Genomic DNA, 16,230 nt, shown 5'->3' with positions numbered 1-16,230 from the left:
CTGTGATATGACTTTTTCGTGGGGGTGGGACCCGTTTTCGCGAGCGGCCGCACCCCGTGGCCCATTTCTCCGGGCTGGGGACGAGCCAGCGCTGCCGTGTCGCCGTGCCCCCGAAGGACAGCGCGGCTCCGCCGCCTCCCCAGCGCTCTCAGCAGCTCCACGGGCGCGTCCCGGTGCCGGGGCGGGCGTTGGCTCAGGGGAGAGCCCCGGGGCAGCCGCGGGTGCCGCACCCACCGGGAGGGCAGGGCGTGGGCCGCCCCCCGCGCCCCCTCCCCGGCCCCGCCGCCCGCGGGCGATGATTCACCGCGATTTTCCTTTTAAGGCCGCGCTCGGCGGGGAGGAAGCAGAGGAGGAGGAGGAGGAGGACACTCCTTGGACCTGGCTGGCTCCTCCTGCTCTCGCTCGAGGCTCCGACGCGCGGCCAAAAGCGAATCCCGGCGGCGGCGCTCGGCAGAGGCTCCGACGGCTCCCGGCCCCGCTGCTCGCCCCGCGTCGCAGGCATGGCAAGAAACCAGCAGGTGCAGAAGGCCAAGCTGGCCGAGCAGGCTGAGCGCTACGAGGACATGGCCGACTTCATGAAGGCCGTGGTGGAGCACGGCGACGAGCTGTCCAACGAGGAGCGCAACCTGCTCTCGGTGGCCTACAAGAACGTGGTGGGCTGCCAGCGCTCGGCCTGGAGGGTCATCTCCAGCATCGAGCACAAGACCGAGGAGGGCGACGACAAGGCGCAGGTGGTGAACGAGTACCGGGAGAAGGTGGAGCAGGAGCTGAACGCCGTCTGCAACAACGTGCTGGGCTTGCTGGACAAGTATCTCATCAAGAAGGACAGCGACACCGAGAGCAAGGTCTTCTACCTGAAGATGAAGGGCGACTACTTCCGATACCTGGCCGAGGTGGCCAGCGGGGACGACCGCCTGTCGACGATAGAGAAGGCCCAGGAGGCCTACCAAGAGGCCATGGACATCAGCAAAAAGGAGATGCAGCCCACGAACCCCATCCGCCTGGGGCTGGCCCTCAACTTCTCCGTGTTCCACTACGAGATCGCCAACGCCCCCGAGCAGGCCATCTCCCTGGCCAAGACCACCTTCGATGAGGCCATGGGCGACCTGCACACGCTCAGCGAAGACTCCTACAAGGACAGCACCCTCATCATGCAGCTGCTCAGGGACAACCTCACGCTATGGACAGCCGAGTGTGCCGGCGAAGACGGCGGCGAGGCTGGCGAAGAGCCCAAGAACTGAGCGTCCCCTGCCCCGCTCCAGACCCTTCGGCATCTCTTCGTGGTTTTTTTTTTTTGGTTTTTTTTTTTAATCTTTTTTTTTAAATTTTTTTTTTTGGTCGGTTTTGGCGGGGAGGAAGGAGTCTCAGCTTCCCCCCAGCCTGGATACCGGGAGTGGGGGTGGTTTTGGCAGGGTCCCTCCCTCCCTCTGCCCCATCCTCTGCTCTGGGGAGGGGGAAAAGAGGGAGAGGGGGTGCCTCTGTCCCGGAGAGCTGCCAGCCCCCAGCTATTTAACATTTTTTTGTGGGGGTGTCCGGTCTGGCTTGTGCCAGCTCCAAACCCCCTGTCCCAGAGGGCTGGAGCAGCGGCAGGAGGAGGTGAGGGGCTGGGCCGGGGCGAGGGGGGGTCCGGGCAGCCCCCCCATTCCGGGAGGGCGTCTCGTGTTGCCTCTGTGCTCCAATAAACCTTCTCCTGCACCTCTGCTCTCGTCTGCCTCGTCTCTCCCTGCGCACATGTCCGGGCAGCTCCGGGCCTGCCTCGCCCCCTTCCCATCCCAGGGTGGGGGCGGCCGGGCCCCCCAGCAGTGGCTGGTGTCAGTACCCCCAGCCCTGGCTGCCCTCGGTGCCCCCCATTCCCCCAGCAGGGTCTTGGGCTGAGCTGCACCCCGTGGAAGGGCTCAGGGCTCTGTGCATCCCTGGGATGGGGATTTTGGCAGCCCCACAAAGAGCTGGCTGCTTTGAGGTGCTCAAAGGTCCCGAGTCCCTGACCCAACCCCATTAATACAAACCCAGAGCTCCCCAAAACCTGCCTCTGACACCCCTGTGAGGGTCCCCAGGTCCTCCCCAATGGCCCCTCTAATTCCAAGGAGGAAAATCCACAAAAGCTGCATGGGCAGCAACACAGGACAGCCCTGGGGTGGAGACGCCCCTCTCGGGGTCCCACATCCCTCCCAAGGTCCCACATCCCTCTTGAGGTCCCACATCCCTCTCGGGGTCCCGGCGCTGGGACAGGTGAAAGCTCAGCACTTCTGGCCCTGGCACGGGGCCACGGCGAGGGCGCAGCTCCCTCCGCCTTCCCCCAGCAGCGCGTTTCAACACGAACGATAATTACAATAAAATACAGTCACGGCACCCTGGGCTATGAGCTCACAGAGCCAGCAGGGCCGGGCAGGAGCTGCCTTTGATGGGAGCCCTGGCAGGGAAGGAAAGGCGCCTGACTCAGGACGTGCTGCAGGGGGACAGGGGGACACGCCAGGCCCCAGCCCAGCCCTGGCCAAATCGCAGCCCGAGGGGTGCAGGGACCCCCAAGCTTTGGGGAATGAGGCACGAGCAGGGACGTGACCCCCTTGGTGCATGCAGGAACTGGGGGAGCGAGGGGCTGGCCTGGGATGTCATGAGGGCTCTGGTGTAGGCAGAGCACAAACCAGCGCTGCTCACCTGGATGGGACACCTGGAGAGGGGGTGCAGAGGGGATGAACCCCTGTGAGCCCCCTGGGCCTCCCCAGCCCCATCACAACACCCTTGGTGCCGCCCTGGCCCCCCAAAGTGTCAGGGCTGGTCCTGGGGGACCCCAAAGCGTGGCCTCCCCCTGGCCCCAGGCTCTGCCAGCCTGGGAACAGCCCCAGCCCTGTAATTAGCCAGAGCGGGACTAACGAGCCGAGGGCTCGCGCTGACCCCACGGCCCGGGGACACCTGGACTGGTTAAACTGGGCACGGCGCGGCCGGAGCTGGCGGTGCCGTGCCCAGGAAGGGAAACCGGGCTGTCTGTCCAGCCCTGGGGCTCTGGGTTCCCCCCTGGCTCCCCAGGAGTTAACTGATTTCAACAGCTCCCGAAATTGCAGCGTGGCTGGGCCGCGTGGGAGGAAGGTGCTCCCCGCTCCCAGCCGGTCCTGCAGCTTTTCCACGCTGGGGAGGAGGAGCCCTGGCTCCCAGGACACTCCTGTGAGAGGCTTGTGCTGCTGGGGAGCTCCCTGGGGTCCTTCTGTCCCCCTGCTTCACCCAGGATGGGGGCACCCAGGTGGAAGGACCAGGGGGACATCGGGACCTCCATCCCCAGCCTGGTCCTTGTCTGTGGAATGCTCTCGGCATTCCCATCTGCAGGAGCATCCAGAAAAGCTCTCAAATGGATCAGTTTTAGTGTCCTAAACACCCTTAGAGCAGAGGGACTGGGTGCCAGGGCCAAGGAGTGTGCCCACCTCACAGTCACTGCCCAGCAGGGCCCTGGCACTGCCCCTTTGGGGGCTGTGGGGACAATGCCACCAAAGCAGGGCTGTAGGGCCAGCAGGGACGTTCTGCTGCCTGCCAAAGGCTCTGCCCAGCCTGGGTGGCAGCAGCAGGACCCACAGCCCTGCCCGTCCTTGTCACCAGCCTCCCCCAGGGCTCTGTGCCCAGGGCTGGGGCTGGGCACCACCAGTCTGGGCACCCAGACATGGAGTGCCCATCGTCCCTGGCCTGGGCAGCCTCCTGCCAGGCTGGCACCACTGCCTGCTCTGGGGACCTTGGCGTTTTTGGAGGAGGTTTTATCCCCATTGGAAAGCACCTCTTGATGGGGAAACTGCTTCTGAGCAGGAGCTCCATGATGGAGCTGGAAATCAGGGCTGGAATCCAGGGGGGACCCAGGAAAGCCCAGTTCTGTGGCTGTGATGGGTGCTCAAACCCCTCCATCCCCAAAATGACACCCTCAGGGTCAGCGCCACGGTCAGGGTGGGCTCAGCAGCAGGAGCAGCCCAGGGCAGGGTGGGCTCTCAGGGCACGGTGGGCTCAGCAGCCGGAGCAGCTCTGTCAGGGTGGGCTCAGCAGCAGGAGCAGCCCAGGGCAGGGTGGGCTCTCAGGGCAGGGTGGGCTCAGCAGCAGGAGCAGCTCTGTCAGGGTGGGCTCAGCAGCAGGAGCAGCCCAGGGCAGTCAGGGTGGGCTCAGCAGCCGGAGCAGCCCAGGGCAGGGTGGGCTCTCAGGGCACGGTGGGCTCAGCAGCAGGAGCAGCTCTGTCAGGGTGGGCTCAGCAGCAGGAGCAGCTCTGTCAGGGTGGGCTCAGCTCAGCAGCAGGAGCAGGCCAGCAGAAAGCTGAGCCCCCTCCCAGGGACGTGCCAGGCTTGGGGTGACTCATCCCGGCCCTTGGCCCCGCCGATTGCTCAAGGCAGTGACAGCAGACAGTGTCACCTCCCTGGCAGCCCAAGTGTCCCCTCCCTGCCCCGGGTGTGTGGGGCGCAGGGACAGGCTCCTCTCACCCTGCCTTCCAAACAGGGCTCCAGCAGGGCAGGAGCGGAGCTGTCCCCTCTGGGCTCTGGGTTCAGCCCCTGGTTCATCTCTAAGAAGCTCCTCGGTGTAAAACTCTGCAGTTTTGGGGCTGAGGCTCTCTGAGGCCTGAGCTTTTCCTGGCTGCAGCACAGCAGAGGATCCTGAGCTGAGCTGAGCAGTTTCCATCCCAAGGCTGAGGCTGCAGATATCCAGGGCATTCCAATAAAAAAGCCAAAAAGCCACAAAAGCTTTGGTGGCTCTTGTGTAACTCAGCCTGACCTGACCATACCCTTTTAAGCCACCAAATCTCTCAAAGCCAGGAAAAAGCCACTATAAAATTAATATTTTTATGATCCAGTCTCCCACCCCTTCACAGCAGCTACAGAGCTCCAAAAGGAGCCGGACAAGGCCACGAGCCACAGGGTGAGGATGGGATTTCAGCTCAGGTATGGTGAGATTGGCTTCCAGAGCCCCAGCACTGAAATGCAGCTGCTGGGTCCCAGCCAGGAACACCCAGGGAAATTCCTGGGTTCTGGGGAGAGCTGAGGCCCTGGCAGCACTCTGGGATTCGCCTTTGGTATCTGAAATCTCAGTTTCATTGGGAAGGGGTCTGGGTGAAGCACAAGCATTGTGCGTCTGCACCCTCCTCTCCCTGAGCTCCTCCTGGTCTCCAAATCCTGGCCACAGAGTTGGGAGATGAGGGAAAAATTAATTTAAATTCCTTGTCCCGCTGCCCAAGACCCCGTTCACATTTAGAACCATCAAGGATCCAGTCTCCAATCCCTCTGCCAAGGGCCAAACCATCCTGTGAGAAAATCCTGCTGCATTTTATGCAACATCTTGGGCAAGAGGTGATGCTGAGTCTGCAGAGCTGGGACTGGGAGTTGTGCCCGCTCCCGTCCCTGTGGGGCTGCCAGGAGGCACCCGGGGGCTCCCTGATGTGGACACCCCCCCGGCGCCCCCAGCCCTGCCAATTCACCCCCCAAACCTCCTGATCCACCTCCAGTCCTCCCAATTCACCCCCAGCCCTCCCGATCCACCCCCAGCCCTCCCAATCCACCCCCCAAACCTCCTGATCCACCCCCAGCCCTCCCAATCCACCCCCAGCCCTCCCAATTCACCCCCAGCCCTCCCGATCCACCCCCAGCTCTCCCAATCCACCCCCAGCCCTCCCAATTCACCCCCAATTCACCCCCAGCCCTCCCAATTCACCCCCAGCTCTCCCAATTCACCCCCAGCTCTCCCAATCCACCCCCAGCTCTCCCAATCCACCCCCAGCCCTCCCAATTCACCCCCAATCCAGCCCCAGCTCTCCCAATTCACCCCCAGCCCTCCCGATTCACCCCCAGCCCTCCCGATCCACCCCCAGCCCTCCAAATCCAGCCCCAGCTCTCCCAATTCACCCCCAGCCCTCCCGATTCACCCCCAGCCCTCCCGATCCACCCCCAGCCCTCCAAATCCACCCCCAGCCCTCCCAATCCACCCCCAGCCCTCCCAGTCCCTGCCCCAGCTGCTGCCTGGAGCAGGGCTCAGAGCAGGGAGCACACTCGAGCCCCAGAGCTGCAGCAGCACAGCCAGAGGGAATCCCACGGGCAGCAGGGGAAGCCCCGGGATTTGGGACGTGGAGAGAGCAAGGCCAGGAGAGGGAAGGTGGATGAGGACAGCCAGGGCTGCTCCTGGGAAAGGCCCGAGATGCAAACCACGAGCTGAGTCACACAGGGGCTTTGTCAGCCCAAAGGAGCCGAGCTGGCATTCTGCGTGTGTGCCCTGGATGGTGCAGGAGCTGTGCCCTGCCTGCTGCCCCCAGCCCCGCCAGGCTGAGCCTGTTCCCAGCAGGGCACAGGGCACAGGCCCTTTGGCCCCGGGCTCCACAGCGCTCCTGCGTTTATTTACTCAGCTTCAGCAAACTCTAAGATGAAAGTGAGACGGAGGAGCGTTTTATTAAGAAACAGTCCATCATTATTTCTAAGAAAAAGAAAAACAAACATCTTTCTGTCCTTGGGACGGCGTGGAGGCGTCCTGGCCTGGATTCTGCTGGGAGTGTGGGGCCCCTGCACGCTCCTCCTGCAGCACACCCAGGCCCGCTGCCTCCACTCTCACTGCACACCAGGCAGCTCCTGCTGATTTTTCTTCTCTGGATCTATCTTGGTCAAGATGGAGGAGACTTTATCTCGCTGCTTTTCCTTGGTCTCCCTGCCTTCCCTGGCTCAATCTCTCTGTTCCTAAGGGAAGACCCTCGCCCACCTCCCTTCTGCCAAAGCCCTGCTCTGGGCAGCAGGCCTGAAGCTCGGGAGGTCAAACCCACCCAGAGAGGGTCCAGACTCTGCCTGGAAAGGTTTCCAGTGGCTCTGAGTCACAGCCGAAGCTCCGGGTAGGAAAAGGAGAGGTGTCAAAACAGAGGAGCCGGGGAAGGGCGTGTCACAGATCCATCACCTCCTCTTCCACAGCTTTGTCCTGAGATTGCACATACTTCTCCTGCACTGCCAGGGTGCTGATAACGCAGTAATTAAGGAAAACGAGGGGCTGGGCTCAAACACTCCCTTCTGCAGGAGCTCTGAAGTTCCCAGCGAGGACCCAGCCCAGCCTCACATTAGCCCCGAGGCCATCGGGAAGAGGCAGCATCACCTGAGTTACTTCTGGCTCTGCCTGATCCCAGGCCTGACAAGTCCAGGAGAATCAATTGCATGGTTGGAGGAGAAGGAAAGAACCCACCCATGGGAAGGTGAGAGAGAGGAAAGTTGTCAAAAGGTTCCTGAAAAGTTCACAGTATGGATTCCCAACCTTTGGGGGGTTTGGTGGGGACAGGTGTCTGTCCCAGGCCGGGATGAGCACACCCCACTCCCCACGTGTGTGTCACCCTCCAGATGATGAACCTGGGCCTGCAGATTCAGCCTCTGTCCCCCAGGGAGAGGGAAACGGAGCCCAGCAGCAGAGAGGATACGAGGAGAAGTGGAAGTCGGCGCCCACAGCCGCCGACATGAGCGCCTCCAGGCTGCGCTGCTCCCGCTCCCCGAAGGAATATCCATTGGCCTTGTCCACAGCCTGCAGCACCTGCCTCATGCTCTGCTTGTCCTGCACGAGGGAGCTCCTGTGCCTGCTGCTTCCCCACAGGCAGCAGCTCCCTCCCTCCCTCCCTCCCTCCCTCCCTCCCTCCCTCCCTCCCTCCCTCCCTCCCTCCCCACGCTGGCCTGGGCCACTTGGGGCCACCCTGACAGCCCAGGGGCTGGGGACACCAACAGGGACTAACAGGGACAAACAGGGACACCAACAGGGTCACCAACGGAGACAAACAGGGACAAACAGGGACACCAACAGGGTCACCAACAGGGACAAACAGGGACACTGCCACTGGCACTCCACCCTCTCATTCCCTTTCATCACCTTCCCCCAGCCCATTTGCCTGCTGACACTTCTGCCAACTGCCAGATTAAGGGCATTTCCAGCCGTCCCTCCCTCCCCCTTCTCATTATTCACTGCTCCCTAATTTAACAGGGCTTTAGGTGACCCTCAGCCCAGGCTGGAAATGCAGGCCGGAAGAGCTGAAGGAAGGGGGAGCCTGGATTGCCCACCCCAGGACACAAGGCCCAGGTAGCCCCAGGCTCATCAGCCTTTTTCTTTCCTTTGGCTGCCACAGATCATTTACAATCTGGCTGTGCTCTCCTGCTTTCCCCGAGTCTCTTCAGAGCTGAGGTTTCCAGCCCCGTGGCTCTGAGCACACAAAAAGCAGCTGCAGCACATGCAGGGCTCCCTGCTCCCTGCTGCTGGCTCACCTGGACGTTGAGGGGCACGAAGGACACCAGGCTGTAGTCCTCAATCACCTCCACCAGCTTCTCGTTGAGGCGGCGGAAATTCCTGAAGAAGGGATCGGAGGCCAAGTGGTCCACGAGGTAAGAGAGGTCCAGCACCTCAGTGTAATAATCCAGGTTGAAAGCTGCAGGGCGACAGGGAGCTCTGAGGGCAGGCTGGCAGCTGAGGAGCACAGTGGGATCTGCAGTTCCTCACCCAGCCCCGTTCTCGCACAGCTGATTTGCACCTGGCACCCCAATTCCACTCCCCTGCCCCTCAAGTTCCACGTGCGAGACCAGAAAGGAGCTCTGAGCCACCCTGCCTAGTGGAAGGGAGGCAGAAGAGGTGAGGTGTGAGCTCCCTCGCCCCCAGAGCAGGCTGTGGTCAGCAGATCCTCACCCAGCTTCCCGTAGTGCTCGATCAGGTCCATCTTGGAGAGGACGTTGACGTGGGGCAGCTCCACGTGCAGCATGGTGGACAGCGAGGTGCAGAGCACCGAGATGAACTTGCCGGGGTCTGTGCAGTAGTGGGAGTCCACCAGGTGCACGGCAGCCAGCTGGGCAGTAAGGGACACAGTCAGAGGCGCTCTTCCCCTGTGAGCAGCCCACCCTGCCCGTGGCACAGCCTGGAAGGGGCACAGGAGAACCTGCCCAGCCCTGGCTGCACCTCCTGGGGAATGAGCTCCCACCTCCTGCCCACTAAACAGCACCAGAGAATCCTGGTTTGGGTCAGAGGGGACCCAAAGCCCCCCCAGTGCCAGCAGCAGTACCTGCAGCTCACCACCTTCTGCTGGGAGAGTCCCCTGTGGGTGGCACGAATAATTAATAATTGCACTAAGGAGCACTTTGATTCCCTGGGTTTTGTGTGGCTGTAACGATGTGGTCCCAGAGCTGGGGAAGTCACTCCAAGTCAGGGCGCTGGGGCTGAGTCACAGCAGCAGAGCCCAGCCAGTCTGGGGCTCCCAGGCAGAGCAGGACCAGCCCTGCACATGTCTCATTTTAGCAACTCCAATCCCGTGTCCACTCACTCCAATGAAAATAAGCTCTAATGTGCAGATTCCCAGTGACATTCCCAGGCAAATGAAGCTGCCCTTCTTGCTCAGAGCACGCAGGGTTTGCAGTTGGTGGCGCAGCCCTGCCGCAGAGCAAGCGCAGCGTCAGCAGCTCGGGGCTGCTCTCACCTGCAGCTCCCGTTGTGCAAGAGCCCAGAGCCCGGCCCAGGGCTGCTGCAGGGCCCTGCTGGGGCTGCAGGGGTTCTGCTGGGGCTGCAGCAGGGCCTGGCACGGCCCCTGCATTCCTCAGGGCAGTGCCAAGGCTCCCGGCACGCACAGAACCCACCCTGGTGAAACCCCCCCGGGCTGGGGGAGGATCCTGCAGCACAGCAGGACACGCTCCTGCCCAGCCCTGGGAGTGCTCAGGGACAGGCTGGGGTTCTCTGGAAGGTGTCCCTGCCCATGGAATGGACTGGAACGAGACGGGCTTTGAGCTCCTCTCCAACCCAACACATTCTGGGATTCTGTGTGAAGTGTGAGGAAGGAATCTGTGCTCCTGTTCCCACTAAAAGCCCTGACAGGACATTCTTTTGCCAGTCTCTCCCAGCATAAAACAGGGCAAAACTCCCCTCCTTCCCTGAAAAAGCCACTTCACCTAAAGCCCACAAACCTCCTGAAGGCAGCAGCCACGAGCCCCCCCAGCCCCAGGGGTGTGGAGCTGCCTGCGGCTCCCCCAGCCCATCCCTACCCTGAAATTCCACTTGGCCAGCTGGGCCAAGACGTTCTTGAGGGCCTGGTGGTGGGTGTAGAGCTCCACCTGCCCGGGGCAGTCGAAGAGCAGGTAGTGTCCCCGCAGCCCCCGCAGCCGCTCCCGCAGCCAGTCGGCGTTGGCCTCCAGGTACTCCATGCAGTAGAGCAGCCCCCCGTTGGGGCCCAGCCCCAGGCTGCCCATCACGTCGGGCAGGGTGACCAGCTCGCCGATGTCCAGGGCGCAGGGCCCGGGCAGGGCCTCGTTGGCGGGGTCCAGGTTCACCACGGCCACGGGGCGGCCCAGCCGCGCCAGGAACTCCCGCATGGCCTGGCAGTAGGTGCTCTTCCCCGAGCCCGGGGGGCCGATCACCACCTGGCCAAAGGCCAGCGAGCTGGGCCGGCTGTCCTCAGCCATGCTGGGTCATCCTCCTGCTGCTGCCGGGCTCCGGGGACACGGGGACAGGCTCTGATACAGGGGACACGGGGACAGTGCCCCAGCGAGGGTCTGACCTGTATAGGGACAGGGTATGATAGAGGGGACAACATCCCATTGAAGGCTTGATCTGTGTTTATAGGGCCCATTTATCCCCACCACCCCATCTGTTCCCGAGTTTCCCTCGCGCCCCCTCTTCTCCGTCACGACCCTCCTTCCCCGCTCCCGCTTTCCCCCTCCCATCTCCCGTCCTTGCCCAGACCGCTTCATCCCCGGTTATCCCCCCAGTCCCGGTTATCGCCCCGCTATCCCGGTTATCTCCCCCATCCCTGTTATCCCTCCCATCCCCGTTATCCCTCCCCCGTCCCGGCTATCCCCCCCGGTTATCCCGGTATTTCTCCCCGGTCCCGCAGCCGCTCACCGCCGCCGGTGCCCCCGCGGTGGGTCCGGGTGCCCGCGGGCCCCGAGCGCCGCGTTCCGGGAGCGGAGCGGCCGCCGCTCCCACAGCGCCCCCTGGCGGCCGGGGGGACGCGCAGCCCCGCCCAGGACTCGGTCACGGCGAGGGTCGAGGGTTCGAGTCCCGGGCCCGGCTCTTGTCCCTCCAGCACCGCCCCAGCCCCGCTTTTTAACAAATCACGGAATAAATTGGGTTGGAAAAGGCCTCTGAGACCATCGAGGTCTAGGTCTCACCAGCGCCAGCACGATGGCACTGAGTGCCACGCCCAGTTTCTCTGGGTACAGTGACTCCACCACATGCCTGGGCAGCCCCTTCCCAACGTCTAATCCCCCTTTCTGTGAATAAATTCTTCCTAATGCCTACCCTCAGCCTTCTCCCAGGCGGCTACACCCTCTTGGCAGGTATAAGGAGGAATTCCTCCCTGCATTTTCCCCCTTCACCCCTTCAGGAATTCACACAGGGCCTGGCCTGCCAGCACTGGGTCAGTGGCACAGAGCTGTCCCCTGTGCCAGTGCCTGGGGAACAGGGCAGAGCAGCCTGGAAAGCACCTGCTACCAGAGCCACAGGGAAGGCAGAGAATCCCCCTGCAGGCTGGCAGGACCAGGCTTTCATCCCTGCCCGAGCGGGACAGCCACACCCCAGGAATGCTCGGGCAGGGAAGGAGTTACCCTGCCCTGCCTGTACTTGTCCTTCCCTGCCTCCCAGGCTGAGTTCTGCTTCCTCAGCCTCACCAACGCACACATTCGGTTGATCCCAGCACGAATGTAAGTGTTAATCACCTTAAATCCTTCTCCATTCACACCAAACACCATTTCCTTTCATTTGACAGAAAAAAAACCCCACTGTGGTGATTTTAATTACAAATCTATATTTTTACTAAAAATAAATACAAAACCACCCTGCTTACACTCAGGCCAGGAGCCAGCCTGGCCTGGGGAGCAGGACAAAGGCTGTGACAGTCCCTGCTCAGCGTGGCTGGGCCCTGAGGCTGCCCAGGGCGGGCTGGGACGCTCGGACAAAGGCCATGTCCTGTCTGTACTTCATGGCCGTGAGGGGCTGGCGCCTCAGCAGCTGGTCACCCATGTCCTGGGGCTCAGGCTCATCATAGATGGTGGAGATGACAACAGAGCTGTCACCACGGGGCTTCTTCCTCCTCACAAAGGTTGGCAGCTTCTCCCCGTGGTACCTGCAGGGAAGCAGGAAGGTTTGGTTGGAGCTGCAGAGGCCATCAGGCATCCCCTGAGCTTCCCAGCTCCTTTCCTGGAATGGTTTGGGCTGGAAGGGACCTTAAACCCACCCAGTTGCACCCTGTGCCATGGGCAGGGACAGCTCCCAGAGGCTCCAGCCCTGCTCCATCAAGGAGCCCCAGCTTTCAGGAGGAGCAGCCTGCTTGGCTATGGAGGCTGTGGAACTGCCCAGCTGTGCAGGGATCACCCCTGGGACAGCCCTTTGCAGCCCCTCAGTGCTGTGAGCCTGGGCACAGGGGGAACAGGGGCTGGGAGGGCACTTGGGAACTCACCCCAGCCCCCTCTTGCACCGGGGGTTCTGACCCTCGTTGTCCAGAGCTTCAGCCATGCCAGAGTTGCTGCTGCCCAGGCCCAGCCCCTCTGTCCAGCCCTGCTGCTCCAGGACCTTCCTGCCAAATCCCTGAGAGAGAGGAGAAAACCATCACAGACTTGCTGGACAAATCCCACCCTCATCTTCCCACAGCCAAGACCTCTCCTCCTCCTCCTGAGAGGAAGGCAGAGCTCTCCCACCTTGGTGTGCCTCTCGAAGGTGCCGATGTGCTGCCCTGACACAGAGCCATCCTCCAGCCCGGCCCGGAGCCGCTGCTCCAGCCACATCTGCACCGAGTCCCGGGCGTCCTTGTCCCCTCCATCTGGGGACAAAGCAGCCACAGTCAGCACAGGCCAGCCCAGCCAGCCTGGGCACCACCAGCGTGCTCCCCAGAGCGCCAGCACAGGAGGCAGAACCTGTTCTTTTTGGCAAGCCTTGCTGCCAGACCAGAAAAACACAGTTTCAGGTTCACTGACAGCCTGGGTGCTTTCAAAGAATGACAAAGAGCTCCTGAATTGTGCATGGTCAGAAGTTGCCTGGTTCCCCTGGGGAGGGTGGCTCAGCTCTCATACCTTTGTCATAGTAGATGCTCATGTCCACGTCCCAGTCGTCGGCTGTCTGCTCGTCAAAGTCTGCCAAGAGAAGGGAAGCAGCACTTTGGGTGAGCTCTGGCACAGGGCAGCTCTTTCCCTGTTCCCTGGAGCAGAGCCTGACCCTCCCAGCTGTCCCCTCCTGGCAGGAGCTGTGCAGAGCCACAGGGTCCCCCCTGAGCCTCCTTTGCTCCAGGCTGAGCCCCTGCCCTGGGCACTCCCCAGCCCCTCCATGTCTCTGGACACAGCTCTGCACTCAGGGTGGTGCCTCAGCAGCGCCAGCACAGAGGAAATGGCCTTAGAGGCCCCCCAAACCCCACTGCCCACCCAAGAGGCTGCCAGCAACACCACGGGGGTCTCTGGTGACCAGCTTTGTGCCCAAGGGAGGGCTCAGCAGCCAGGGCACGGTGCTGGGGGCTCCAGCTGGCCTGTGGGCTCGGTGGCACAAACAGCAGGGTCACCTCCATCCTGCTCCTGCCAGAACTGGGCATCCGTGTAGAACACGAGGCCGGAGCCGCCCTTCTCCCACTTGAGCTCGATCTCCTCCTCGAAGAGGCGCTCGCGCAGCCGCTCCTGCTGCGTCACGTCCTCGTGCAGCGCCGCGTGCCGCTGCCACTCCTCGCACGTGTCATTGTCCTGCGGGGGACAGCGGGGCGTGGGATGGGGCCGGGACACAGCACAGCCCAGCATGGAGCTGAGACACTGCACAGCCCCCTGCCACTCCTCGCACGTGTCATTGTCCTGCGGGGGACAGCGGGGCGTGGGATGGGGCCGGGACACAGCACAGCCCCCTCCTCACACGTGTCACTGTCCGGCAAGGACGATCTGGGATGGAGCTGGGACAGCAGCTGAGCCCTCTCCCGCTCCCTGCCCCGTCCCACCGCCCTCCCCTGGAGCAGCGGTGCTCAGGCCCTGACACGAGGGATGAGCTCATCCCTGACTCAGAGCCCTGCCAGCTCAGCAGGAGCAATCCCAGAGCAGCCCCAGCCCACGGGCCCCAGCTGATGCCCATGTAAGGAGCAGGGCTGCTGGACCTCAGTCAGCACAGCAGGGAGCTCATTCCACTGCAGCTGATGCCTGGAGACTGCGTGGGCTCCAGGAAGCAGCTCCTGGCACAGACACAGAGCTGCCAGCCCAGTCCTGGGCACAGCCACTGCCCAGCCACAAGAATGGCTGCAGAGCCAGGAACAGCCCGGGAGAAACAGCTGCAGGAGTCTGTTCAGTCTGAAGGAGGAAAGGTTGAATAAAAAGCTGGGAAAAGGAGGGAACAAAGCATCCCTGTGCCCCACATTGCCAGGAGAAAGGAACGGGGTGCAGCTGCAGCAGAGATTTGGCATCTGAGTTAATTCTGGAGCAGCAGAGAACGGGAATGGCTTGCCTGGGGATCTGTAATGACAGAGCTTTGGGAGAACAGGCCAGAGAGGCGTCTGCCAGGGACAGGGCTGGGATGGCTCCTGCCCTGCCCATTCTCCAGGAGCCTTTGTCACTGAAGCCTTGCTCCCCAGAGTGACTAACCCCCAGTGCAGGAGCAGCCGAGGTCAGCCCTCTGTGCAGCTCTGCACGTCCTCCCAGCACAGCAACGGGATGGAGCAGGGGACACAACCCAGCCTCTGCCACCCCGTCTGCCCGGCAGCGGGACAGGACCTGCTGGGCAGCACCAGCCTCCCCTCTGCTCCTCCTCAGATCAGAGTCTTTGGGATCAACCCCCAGCACTCCCTGAGCAGTTCTGGGGGGCTCAGTGCCCCAGTCCCTGCCTCGAGGGGCTCAGTGCACCAAGGGGTGAACAATCCTGTTTCAAAGCTGGTTTTAACATGCCATTTATCCAACTAAGAGATGAAAAATGAGCTCACAGATGGGATCTGCCCTCACAGCTCCAACAGCCCAGCCCACAGGACGGTGCTGGAATGTTCCACTTACGTCATCGGAGTTTGACTCCTCTTCCTCCTGCTGCTGCCCCTCCTCATCCTCCTGGGGCTGGGCAGGCTGAGTCAGCGCCACGGGCTCCTCTCCCTCGGTGATCTCATCCCCCGCAGCCGTGTAGACTCGCTCCTCCTCGGGCACGGTGTCGGTGCCCGGGTACTGGAAGGGCACGTTCCCATACCTGCGGGAGGAGCCCGTCCTGGGAAAATCCAGCTGCAGACGGGAGATGACACGGGGGGGCAGGCGGCAGGCGCGGATCAGCTCCAGGAACACGCCCAGGGGGGTGCCCACGTTCCCGCGGGGCATGAACGAGGGCGGGTTCAGCTCGGGCAGCCGCCGCAGCTCCGCCTCCGTCACCGCCGGGCCGGCGGCAGCCGCGGCCGGGCTGGGGGGAACCTCCGGGCCTGCGGGGACAACGAGGGGACAGGGGAGGCTGTGAGGCGCTCACCAGCAGGAGGGGGATAAGCAGAGCCCACAGGGGTTCTTCCTGCCTCGGAGCAGATTTAACGCGTTAAGGAAGCCCCAGGAGGAGCTTTAACCACCCGGTGCCCGAGGGTCCCGCCCGTACCTGTCCCGGCGCTCAGGCGGACCCTGCGGATGAGGCAGCGGCCGGGCAGCGCGGCGCCGTCGGGCCCGAGCCAGCGCTTGCCCGAGTACATGCGGACGAAGCGGCGGGCACGGCCGGGCCGCACGGACACCAGGCAGCAGCAGGTGCGCGGCGCCGAGGCCCCGCCGCCGCCGGCCGCTGGCGGGCGCTCGGGGCGGTGCCGGTAGTGGAAGCAGAGGAAGCCGCCGGCCTCCAGGAACTGGCTGAAGTAGGCGCGGAGCTGCGCGGAGCGGAGCGCGGCCGGGATGCCGCTCACCAGGCAGTACCGGGCCGCGCCGCCATCGCCGCCGGTACCGCTGGGCGCCGCCATCTTGGCCCGTCGGGGCTGGCGCGCTGTGATGACGTTGTGCGCGGTGATGTCGTTGCGCGTGCAGTGATGACGTTGCGCTCAGCGTGTGAAGGGCGCCGCCTTGTGGCGAGAGAGCGCACGGCAGGCGGGGCGTCCTGCGGAGGTCCCAGGGGTGGGGACAGGGACACTGGGGGTCACAGGGACACCGGGGGTCACAGGGACACTGGGGGTCACAGGGACACCGGGGGTCACAGGGACACTGGGGGTCACAGGGACGCTGGGGACAGGGACACTGGGGGTCACAGGGACACTGGGGGTCACAGGGACACCGGGGGTCACAGGGACACCGGGGACAGGGACACTGGGGGTCACAGGGACACTGGGGGTCACAGGGACGC

General features: G+C 63.1%; 3 protein-coding genes across 3 annotated transcripts; 1 reads left to right on the top strand and 2 right to left on the bottom strand.

The window, feature by feature from the left end:
- The first annotated feature begins 341 nt into the window (after positions 1 to 341).
- SFN (stratifin) lies at positions 342 to 1,695 on the top strand. Its single transcript, XM_059488928.1, has one exon. It carries the CDS (start codon positions 501 to 503, stop codon positions 1,239 to 1,241), a length of 741 nt encoding a protein of 246 aa, XP_059344911.1. The 5' UTR covers positions 342 to 500; the 3' UTR covers positions 1,242 to 1,695.
- Positions 1,696 to 6,367: 4,672 nt separating this feature from the next.
- On the bottom strand, positions 6,368 to 10,848 carry GPN2 (GPN-loop GTPase 2). Its single transcript, XM_059488727.1, has 6 exons — positions 10,834 to 10,848; positions 9,978 to 10,489; positions 8,638 to 8,794; positions 8,223 to 8,383; positions 7,394 to 7,524; positions 6,368 to 6,943 (listed from the first exon to the last, which is right to left on the bottom strand). Exons 2-6 carry the CDS (start codon positions 10,392 to 10,394, stop codon positions 6,871 to 6,873), a joined length of 939 nt encoding a protein of 312 aa, XP_059344710.1. The 5' UTR covers positions 10,395 to 10,489; positions 10,834 to 10,848; the 3' UTR covers positions 6,368 to 6,870.
- Positions 10,849 to 11,717: 869 nt separating this feature from the next.
- On the bottom strand, positions 11,718 to 15,853 carry GPATCH3 (G-patch domain containing 3). Its single transcript, XM_059488764.1, has 7 exons — positions 15,505 to 15,853; positions 14,934 to 15,340; positions 13,478 to 13,652; positions 12,999 to 13,058; positions 12,627 to 12,748; positions 12,389 to 12,516; positions 11,718 to 12,055 (listed from the first exon to the last, which is right to left on the bottom strand). Exons 1-7 carry the CDS (start codon positions 15,851 to 15,853, stop codon positions 11,836 to 11,838), a joined length of 1,461 nt encoding a protein of 486 aa, XP_059344747.1. The 3' UTR covers positions 11,718 to 11,835.
- Between the last annotated feature and the right edge of the window lie 377 nt (positions 15,854 to 16,230).

The sequence above is a fragment of the Ammospiza nelsoni genome, chromosome 25, assembly GCF_027579445.1.
Source record: "Ammospiza nelsoni isolate bAmmNel1 chromosome 25, bAmmNel1.pri, whole genome shotgun sequence".
Classification (NCBI taxonomy): domain Eukaryota; kingdom Metazoa; phylum Chordata; class Aves; order Passeriformes; family Passerellidae; genus Ammospiza; species Ammospiza nelsoni.
The sequence above is the reverse complement of the archived record's forward strand: the minus strand, read 5'-3'. Positions and strand labels throughout refer to the sequence as shown.

What these genes read in the sequence shown, in the direction of transcription:
- GPATCH3 (XM_059488764.1), bottom strand. Translation starts at nt 15,853, where the DNA reads ATGGCGGCGCCCAGCGGTACCGGCGGCGATGGCGGCGCGGCCCGGTAC. An exon ending in CCGCCTGAGCGCCGGGACAG is followed by an intron (nt 15,341 to 15,504) that starts GTACGGGCGGGA and finishes TTGTCCCCGCAG; the next exon opens with GCCCGGAGGTTCCCCCCAGC. An exon ending in GAGCATCTACTATGACAAAG is followed by an intron (nt 12,749 to 12,998) that starts GTATGAGAGCTG and finishes CTTTGTCCCCAG; the next exon opens with ATGGAGGGGACAAGGACGCC.
- SFN (XM_059488928.1), top strand. Translation starts at nt 501, where the DNA reads ATGGCAAGAAACCAGCAGGTGCAGAAGGCCAAGCTGGCCGAGCAGGCT.
- GPN2 (XM_059488727.1), bottom strand. Translation starts at nt 10,394, where the DNA reads ATGGCTGAGGACAGCCGGCCCAGCTCGCTGGCCTTTGGCCAGGTGGTG. An exon ending in CGAGCACTACGGGAAGCTGG is followed by an intron (nt 8,384 to 8,637) that starts GTGAGGATCTGC and finishes GTCGCCCTGCAG; the next exon opens with CTTTCAACCTGGATTATTAC. An exon ending in GCCGACTTCCACTTCTCCTC is followed by an intron (nt 6,944 to 7,393) that starts GTATCCTCTCTG and finishes CTGCGTTATCAG; the next exon opens with CACCCTGGCAGTGCAGGAGA.